Source organism: Nyctereutes procyonoides, unplaced genomic scaffold (genome assembly GCF_905146905.1).
Source record: "Nyctereutes procyonoides isolate TBG_1078 unplaced genomic scaffold, NYPRO_anot_genome, whole genome shotgun sequence".
Lineage (NCBI taxonomy): Eukaryota > Metazoa > Chordata > Mammalia > Carnivora > Canidae > Nyctereutes > Nyctereutes procyonoides.
The window spans coordinates 20,456,681-20,466,736 of record NW_026575041.1 but is presented as its reverse complement, the minus strand read 5'-3'; the positions used below and the strand labels follow the sequence as shown (position 1 = coordinate 20,466,736).

Sequence of the window (10,056 nt, the reverse complement as noted above, 5' to 3'; positions counted from 1 at the left end):
TTACTCGCAATAGCAAGAGGTATAAACAACCTAAGTGTCCACCAACAGACAAATGAATAAACAAAATGTATGTATGTACCATGAAATAGTCAAAAGAAATGAGTTTTGATACATACTGCAATGCAACATGGGTAAACCTTGAAACTATTATGCTAAGTGAAATAAGCCAGATACAAAAGGACAAATATTAGATGATCCATTTATATGAAATACCCAGAACAAGCAAATTCATAGAAACAAAAACTATATTAAAGGTTACCAAAGCTCGAGAGAGGGGCAGTGGGAAGTTATTATTTAATAGTTATAACGTTTCAGGGCATCTGGGGGGCTCAGTGGTTGAGTATCTGCCTTTGGCTCAGGTCATGATCCCAGGATCCTGGGATCAAGTGCTGCATCAGGCTCCTGGTAGGGAGCCTGCTTCTCCTCTGCCTGTGTCTCTGTCTCTTTCTCTGTGTCTCTCATGAAGAAATAAATAAAATCTTTAAAAAATATAATAGTTTTAAGTTTCTGTTTGGGGTGATGACAATGTTTTGGAAATAAGTATTATGGTTGCATACATTATAAATACAATTAATGCCCCTTAATTGTATGCTTAAAAATGGCTAAAAGGACAAATTCTGTTATATTTATGACAATTTTTTAAAATAATGTAATATGTCAAAAGCCATTGAATAGTTTTGTTTGTATATTATTGGTTTTTAAGGATTTTATATATTTGAGAGATAGTGAGAGAGAACATGAGCAGGGGTAAGGGGAGAAGCAGGCTCCCCACTGTGCCCCATCAGGCGCTGGCTCCCAGGACCCTGGGATCATGACCTGAGCTGAAGGCAGACACTTAACCTATTGAGCCCCCAGGTGCCCCTTGTATATTATTTAAGGCCTCTATTAACAGTATTTGCCATTTATTGACTTTGAAAAAAATCAAACTGTAAGCTTTTATTACAAATTAAAAAATTAAGTTCTTAAAATCTCAACTTTGCCAAGTATGAAACAATTTTTAAATCTTCAAAGGTGTTTTCAGAAAAAAATAGGCTTTAAAACACATCATTGCCCAAAAGAGATGTCTTGAGGTAAAATGAATAAAAGGCCTGTGCTGCATAGATAAGGCAGTTTGGTTAACTGGTCAACAGGCAAAAGGCAAGCACTTGAGGCCTTCAGCTCCCATCTTTGGTTCATTTCTTCTGGAATGTCATATTCGTTTCTTCTGGTTGGAGGACGAAGCTCGCCTTGGAGAAGACAGGCCCGCGTTTCCTCAGCCTTAGGCTCTGGAGCGGCCGATACTCAGCAGGTGGATGGGCTGCTGGGGTTGTCTGTCCTCCTGTGTTTTCAGGGTTTTCTGGGCCTGCCTTCAGGTGTGACCCCGCAGCACTGTCTACGTTGGGTCTCATCTCCCCATGTCTTCATTGCCGTCCCCTCTAGGTGGTCTTCACCGCCTGCGCCCTCGTCCATGTGCTGTCTCACGGGTCTCCCTTGCTCTCCTGCATCCGCTTGTCAACACCCTCCATCCCTTCCCATTGCGCAGGATGGGGAGCAGCAGTTGCCGAAGGTAGGGTCCCGGCGGGGTCAGGTGGGCTCCGGAGCCTGGGCAGGCGGGTGCGGTGGGGCCTGGCCTCGAGGGGCACTCTCCACCCCTCCTTCTTTCCCTCCTCTCACTGTTCTGGTACCTCTGCAGGTCATTGCTGGGAGGCCCCTTGCGCTTGGCTAGGATGCGGTCCTCTGCGGGTTTATGCCTCGCACTGGGGCTCCAGCAGGGCGGGTAGCATTGCTTCTTCTCCTCCGACATCAAACTCCATAGTCTCTGCAATCCCCGTGCCTCAATGTAGGGGTTCTTCTCCTTCATGGCAGTCTTGTGTTCAAAAACATCCTCCTTGGTGTCATTCCTGTTGGTGAAACCATATCTATTTCTTACACAGAATCATTTTATGGTTTCTACTACCTTTCTTGTGATGACATTCCTGTCCCCTCCGGCAGGTGTGTCAGTGTCAGCCTCCTGGGATGCTGCGCCCTGGTCTACTGTGGGCGTGTGGGGCTCTGTGAGGGCAGTACTGAGAGCAGGTGGCTGTGAGCTACCCGGCCTCCATGTCACTGCTTGGGGTCACAATCACAGTGCTGGGACCCTGGGCCAGCTTCAATGCTGTGGCCCCTCCTCAGTGTGAGTGTAACTAGGCTGGCCATGGCTGTGGGGCTGCTCAGGGCTCTGGGGGGGGGGGTCTGCTCTGTGCTCACGCTGTGGATCCAACTCCAACTGTACACTTTAAATGAGTGAACCCTTGGCATGTGAATTAATATCTCTATAAAGCTGTTTTAGAAAATCTTGATAGTAAGGGACAGCCTAAAAATAAAACTGATTTGACATCCCAGGATCAAGGGCCACTTTGATCATCTGGGCCTCTGTTTTCATATTTATAACATATACTAGATGACCCCCTAAGATTCTTTCCACCATTAAGAACACAAGAGTCTACAAAAGACAGAGGTCAAGAGCATCAAGACAAATTTCTCTGGACTGCTAGTTGAAGCTCCAGTTTTGTTTTGTTTTTTTTTTTTTTTAATTTTTATTTATTTATGATAGTCACAGAGAGAGAGAGAGAGAGGCAGAGACACAGGCAGAGGGAGAAGCAGGCTCCATGCACCGGGAGCCCGATGTGGGATTCGATCCCGGGTTTCCAGGATCGCGCCCTGGGCCAAAGGCAGGCACCAAACCGCTGCGCCACCCAGGGATCCCGAAGCTCCAGTTAACATAAGGTCAAGTGTTGGTTGCTCCCTGTTTGAGGCAGGTGGTGGCAAATTCTCCCTGAGAGAGACAACTTTGTTAGAGACACCAAAATGAAATGGAAGAAAAAGAAAATACTATGAACCCAGTAATTTAATCCTGGCTGTGATGTTGGAGCCTTGATCTGGTCCCAGGCAGTCCTTAGGGGTTGGGCCAACTTCCAGATCACCCGTGCGTTGCAACACAGGCTGTTGCTGTCCACCCTGCCCCCATTGCTCTATTGCCAGATTCATATTTCATAAATTATGCCTATCTTTATCTGTATAAAGAAAAATTTAGTATATTAGCCCTCATTCTGTTTAGCTCCAGAATACAGAAGCAGACAATGTGTAGGAACCGCTGAACACTTTGGCTCCAAATAAGAAGAAATTTTTTAACAATTAAGATGATATGAAAATGGAGTGACAATCTGATAATATGATGAAACTCATTAGTGGGCATGTCCAAGAAAGAGATCACACCACCAAGATTGCCATAGAGCAATTCTCAAACTTTCTCTGCATCAGAAACACCTGGAAAGCCTGTTAAACCACAGATTGTTCAGCTGTCTCCCAGAGCTTCTGATTCAGCACCAGGACAAAGCCAGACAATTTACTTTTCTAGTAAATTCCCAGGTGCTTCTGGTTTTGCTAATTGGGGGACCACACTTTGAGGACCACTGCTAAAGGGGATCTCCTGCCATTGAGCTGGATGCAATAGCAGATAACTTCCAAGGTATCTGTCAGCTCTGAGATTCTGTGAATCCATGAAAGGTCCATACAAGGCAAACAGGTTCTAAAGAGATGAATTTGCTCCAAAAATAGAACTCAGTTCACTTTAGTTCACAGAACCAACTACTTATAGAACACTCATTATATTCTTAGTAATAACTCAAGGTATGATTTTAAGAATTACAGCAAATGATCCCAGCTCTCAAAGAGCCTACATTTGAACTAGGAAGGCAACTCCTACTTCCTCCAAGTAACTTTCACCTATTTGACAAATGTTTATTATGTGTCTACTATCCTTCCATCTATATAAAATGCACATGGCAGTACAAAGGATGGAAGAGGGAGATCCAACCTAAGAAGTACATAAAGTCACAAGAAGAAAGATGAATACAGTGCAATAAGATATTGAGAGACAGAGAAACCACATTCACATAACTTTTATTACAGCATATTGTCATCATAATCGTTCCCTTTTGTTATTATCTGTTGTTGATCTCTTACTGTGCCTAGTTTATGAATTAAATTTTATCATAGATGTATATGTATAGGAAAAAACATATAAAAGGTTCGGTACTATTTGTGACTTCAGGCATCCAGTGAAGGTCTTGGAACATATCCCCATGTATGAAGGGGAGACTACTGTACTTATTTTGTCTGGGATACTTCATATCAGAAATAGAATTTGATCTGGTCCTTAAGAGTTGAGGAAGTAAGATCATCGCCATCATATCTCCATGGAACAAGTGAGTAGGGTATTTATCTAAACACTCCTCACTGTTATCTGGTTCCTTCCACTGTCACAGTTTCTCCTCCTCTACCAATAGCAGCAGAACTAAGTCTCAGAGGACCCTGGATGGTGCTGTTCCTAAGTATCTCGGATGGTGATGAGCAGATAAGCAGCAATGTACAGAGTTTCTCAACTTCAGCAACATGATTTCTTAGATTGGATAGTGTTTTGTTACTGGAGGCTGTCTGTGTATCATAAGATGTTTAGCAGTATCCCTGGACCCTATCCCCTAGAAGCTAGAAGCACTCCTTCCCCAGTTATAACATCCAAAAATATTACCAGACACTTCCAAACGTCCCTGTGGGGGAACATCACCCCCAGTTGAAAAACACCTGTGTAGATGGATTCTCACACACATAGAATCACCAGGTTTGGCAGATAAGAATAGAGGATCCCTGAAAAAATAACCCGTAAAGTGGGAGAAAATATTTGCACATCATATATCTGCTATACATTACCAGGGATGAATTTCAGAGTATACAAAGGACTCCTACAACTCAACAACAACAACAACAACAACATAAAACCCCCAATTAAAAATGGACAAAGGACAGTTCTCCACAAGACATAAAAATGGCTGATAAGCAGGTAAAAAGCTGTTTAATATCCCTCGCTATTGGGGAAATACAAATCAAAATGATAGCGAAGCATAGGGGGAAAATGATGGAATGGAAGAAAATATTTGCAAGTCATATACCTGATAAGGGATTAATATCCAAAATATATAAGGAAACCCTAAGATTGAAGAGCAAAGAAATAGCTCAATTTAAAAATGGGCAAAAGCCTTGAATAGACATTTCTCCAAAGAAGACATGTAAACAGCCAAAAGACACATGAAAAGATGCTCAACAGCATTCATCATCAGAGAACTGCAAATCAAAATCACAATATCACCTCACACCTGTTATGATGGCCATTATTTTTCTTCTTATTTGAGATAGAGAGAGACGGAGAGAGAGAACAGGGAGAGGGGCAGACGGGGAAGGAAAGGGAGAGGGACAAGCAGACACCCCACTGAGTGCAGAGCCTGATGCAGAGCTCCATCTCATGACCCTGAGATCATGACCTGAGCTGACACCAAGAGTCGGACACTTAACTGACTGAGCCACCCAGACACCCCTAGTATGGCCATTATTCTTTTTAAAAAAGAAAGAAAAAAGGTGGGTGTTGGCAAGGATGTAAAGAATGGGATCTTTGTACACAGTGAATGGGAATGGAAAATGACGTAGCTGCTTGAAAAAAATAGCATTAGAGATTCCTTAAAAAACAAAAACAAAGGAAAATCAAAATCAAAACAAAACAAAACAAAAAAACAAAAAAACTCTACCATATGATCCAGCCATCCCACTTTTAGATATTTATCCAGAAGAACTGAAATCAGAATCTTGAAGAGATATTGGTACTCTGACATTCACTGCAGCATTATTCACAACAGACAGACAAGACAACCTAGAAGTCCACGATGGATAAATAAAGAAGATATGGCATTGCATATACAATGGACGTACATCGTACATGGAATGTTATTCAGTCTTTAAAAAAGAAATAAATGTTGCTTCAAGGCAACATGGATGAACCTTGAAGACATCGAGTAAAGTGAAATGAGTTAGTCACAGTCGGACTACTACCTCGTGATTCCACTTATCTGAGTTATTTAAAATTGTCAAACTCATGGAAGCAGAGAGTAGAATGGTGGTTGCCAAGGGTTGGGGAGGGGTAACGGGAAGATGTTATTCGACAGATAACAAATCCCAGTTACCCAAGATGAATACTTTCCTAGAGATCCACTGTACAACATGATGCCTTGTTGCTAACAATACTGTCCTATGCACTTGGAAACTGTTAAGAGAGTAGATCTCATGTTAAATGTTCTTACGACAATTCAAACAATAATAATGAAATAAAATGGAAAAAACACAATGAGATATTTCTTCACACTCATTAGGATGGCTATACTAAAAATAACTGTTTTAAGCACAGAAAATAAGAAGTTTGGGCAAGGATGAGGAGAAATAGGAATCCTTGTGTACTGCTGATTAGGAATATAAAATGATGTGGCTGCTGTTTAACACCAAAAAGTTAAACATAGAATTACCCTACTATCTGGCAATTCCACTTCTAGGGAATTCAAATCAATCAATCAATCAATCAATCAAACCAGGGACTTCAACAGAGAGTTATACCCCAATGTCCACAGCAGTATTATTCATGATAGAGAAAAGCTGAAACACCCCAAATGACCACCAACAGATGAATATATAAAATGTGGTGCATACAATGGAATCTTATTTAGCCTTAAAAAGGAAGGGAATTCTGATACATGCAACAACATGGATGAGCCTTGAAAATGTTATGCTAAGTGAAGTAAGACAGACACAAAAGGGCAAATATTGTATGACTCCACTGATACAAGGCACCTAGAATTGGCGGATTTATAAAGATGAAAAATATTGTAGATGTTACCGTGGCATGTGGGAGGGAGTGAGGAGTTCTTTTACAATGGGTACGGTTTCTGTTTGGGATGATGAAAAAGTTCTGGAAATGCACAGTTGTGATGGTTGCAGAATATTGTGAATGTACTTCACATCACTGAATTGTACACTTGAAAATTGCTGAAAGGGTAAATTTTATGTATATTTTATCACAACAGCAAAAAAATGTTTAATACAGGACCACCCATTTCCATTTGAAATTTATATGAACAATGAATTTTTTAGCGTGTGTCACATGCAATTTTTAGGCTGTACTTATTCTGAAAAAAAAAAAGTTATTGTTTTCTAACATTCAAATGTAGCTGGGCATTCTGCATTTTCTCTGGAACCTCAACAAAAGAAGCTCAGAGTCTTAACTTAGGTAGAAACAAAAAAATGGAGACGATTCCAGAGATGTTTTAGGATTAACACTGATAGGACTTGGTGACCGAATGGGATGAGCACATGCTGAAGAGGAACAAATTTTGATTAGCATGGAGGTTTCTGTTTTATAGCACCAAAGTGTCATTCATGGAGATAAAGAGCCACCACGACCATCCAGTTCATTCATTTGTGCACTAACCTGTACACTTGGCTGACGTTGTATGGGCTGTCAGACCTCAGTGAATAAATAAGGGAGTATAGGGTTCAGTGGCACAAAGGACAAGTAAGGAGACAGTCACAATAAGTTATGAAGAGTTCCATGATGAAGTACCCACGTGGCAAAGACAGCTTGTGGCAGGGGTTCCCAGACAGCATCAGATGGCAGCTCACTGGAGTCTGGCATAGGGGAGAAGCAGCATCTGGAGTCCTTGGAAGAGACGGGACGGTCCTGGCCTCCGGGGCTGTCACCTGGGGTGGCTCCGCAGACCAGGAGGAATCTCACTTTTTTATTGTCTTCCAAAGATCACTGTCCTAAGGAGGAACTTCACAGCTCTTAACCCAGCCGAACCTGTTGCCGGCAGATTCAGATATAATCTTGCAAACTGGAATGACTACCGTCTGCCCTGCAGCCTTCCTGGAACAATGATTTTATTTTATTTAAAGATTTTATTTATTTATTCATGAGAGACACAGAGCAAGAGAGAGAGAGAGAGAGAGAGAGAGAGAGAGAGAGAGAGAGAGAGGCAGAGACACAGGCAGAGGGAGAAGCAGGCTCCATGCACCGGGAGCCGACGTGGGACTCGATCCTGGGTCTCCGGGATCGCGCCCTGGGCCAAAGGCAGGCGCCAAACCGCTGCGCCACCCAGGGATCCCTGTATTTTATATTTTATCTTTAACATTTTTCCAGGCAGCCTGGGTGGCTCAGCGGTTTAGCGCCACCTTGGGCCCAGGGCATGATCCTGGAGACCCGGGATCGAGTCCCACGTCGGCTCCCGGTGCATGGAGCCTGCTTCTCCCTCTGCCTGTGTCTCTGCCTCTCTCTCTCTCTGTGTGACTATCATAAATAAATAAAAATTAAAAATAAAATAAAATGCATTGCCAGGGTCCTTCCCAACCACAGGTTTCCCAGCACCCGAAGTGGGGCAGCCAGTGGGACCTGGGAAATGGGCAGCTTCTCGGTTGGGTTGATTCCTTGGCTTCCCTTCTGCATCGGCTAAACTGGCCCCCACTGCTGCCTCGTATACTGTGTGCATCCATAAATTATCACTTCATTAGACACGTTGTAGCACCACTAAAATTACATCTGCAAAATGCATCATTAAAGGACTGGGGCTGGCTCAGGAGGAGTGAGTCACCAAGATTAAAGAAAAGCCATTTCTAAAATCCTGGCATTTCTTGGGAAATTCCCTGAGGCGGCTCAGCAGGAAGTTAAATGGCCTTGTTAGCCAACTGGATTCTTTGTAACTTTCTGTGCCTAGAGACACAGCCTCTTCTCAGCTCCTTTTGGATCTTTCTACTTGGTAGGCAGGGTGAATTTCTTGTCAAGTTTGGTGAAGATTTAGAGGTGTCTGGCTATAAATCAGCCAAAATCCTGGGGCTGGCTAGGGTAACCCGAATATATCCTGCACCGTGATTTTAATCCAAGTGAATGTACTCTTACCTTATTGCATGGGCACAGGACGCATGGGGGCAGAGCCTGAGAATGAGAGGGCTGAGCAAAGGAGGCTGCAGATGGAATTTTTAGAGCAGTAAAACTATTCTGTATGATGCTGTCATTATACACTATCCAAACCCACAGAATGTACAACACCAAGAATGAGCCCTAATGCAAATTGGATTTCAGGTGACAATGTATTGATATTGGCTTATCACTTGTAAAAAATGTCCCCCACTAAGGCCAGAGGTTAGTAGTAATAGTTGAAGCTAGGTGGGGAATAAGGGGAGCTCTCTATACGTTGTGTTCAATTTTCTGTAAACTCAAAACTGCTAAAAATAAAATGAAGTCTCCTAATTTAAAAACAAGAGAAGGGGGCTGCAGAGTCTTCCCAGGGTAGGACTGGGATAGAGGCAGGACAGGCAAGGATTGGATTCATTTATAAATGGGTGAGGTCTGAGCAAGCAGGACTGTAACCACTTAAACGGCGGGGACTGGGTGGCTCAGTGGTTGAGCATTTGCCTCTGGCTCAGGCCATGATCCCCGGTCCTGGGATAGAGTCCCACATGGGGCTCCCCATAGGGAGCCTGCTTCTCCCTCTGCCTGTGTCTCTGCCTCTCTCTGTGTGTCTCTCATGAATATATAAATAAAACCTTAAAAAAAAAAGAGGGCAGGGACTTTTATTAATTTCTGTATGTGTGTATCATAATATGTTTGCTATATGAGTGAATGAATAAATGAATGAATAAAACTGATTTAAGGCAGTTATCAATGGGTCAATGATTTAGAAACACCAAGGAATCTTCTCAAAAGATAGAAGTCCGTTTTTCCTTCTATCCAGCCCATTAGACCTGCAATACACACTCACATGTGTGCACAACCTTCCCCTCTCCCCCCGCCACACACACACATATAAAGGTGCCTCATCCCCAATCCCTGGGGATCCCTGGGTTGAGAGCTACAGTTTTTAGGGATTTCCTCACCCTTCATGCACACAGCTAACAGGATAAATGTACTATTGCCCTGTGTTGCCTGGAGGAGACCCAGGCTAAGAAAGAACCCATCCTTGCCAAATGAATTTTGCATGTAACAGAGCTATGCATGCTGGCAGAGAATGTGGCTACCCATAGCATATGCAAAAAATTCTCTGTTTCTCTTCCTACTGCTTCTATCTGGACAGAAGCCTCCCTCCCAATGCTTACTGGACTTCATTAAGGACTCCAGAAGGCCTCTGCTAAAACACCTGAACCACTCCTGTTCTCCCCACAGCAACCTAA

General features: G+C 42.9%; 1 protein-coding gene across 1 annotated transcript; it reads right to left on the bottom strand.

Annotated features, from left to right (window-relative positions):
- Positions 1-1,009: 1,009 nt before the first annotated feature.
- On the bottom strand, positions 1,010-7,698 carry LOC129506771 (B box-binding protein-like). The gene is made up of 2 exons (XM_055320762.1): positions 7,461-7,698; positions 1,010-1,880 (listed from the first exon to the last, which is right to left on the bottom strand). The coding sequence occupies exons 1-2, from the start codon at positions 7,526-7,528 to the stop codon at positions 1,427-1,429; spliced, it is 522 nt and encodes a 173-aa protein (XP_055176737.1). The 5' UTR covers positions 7,529-7,698; the 3' UTR covers positions 1,010-1,426.
- Between the last annotated feature and the right edge of the window lie 2,358 nt (positions 7,699-10,056).

Bases quoted from the DNA above. Each gene is read 5' to 3' on its own strand.
- LOC129506771 (XM_055320762.1), bottom strand. From the start codon at position 7,528: ATGCCAGACTCCAGTGAGCTGCCATCTGATGCTGTCTGGGAACCCCTG. The intron at 1,881-7,460 runs GTGGGTACTTCA...TTTCACCAACAG, and splicing joins CCACAAGCTGTCTTTGCCAC to GAATGACACCAAGGAGGATG.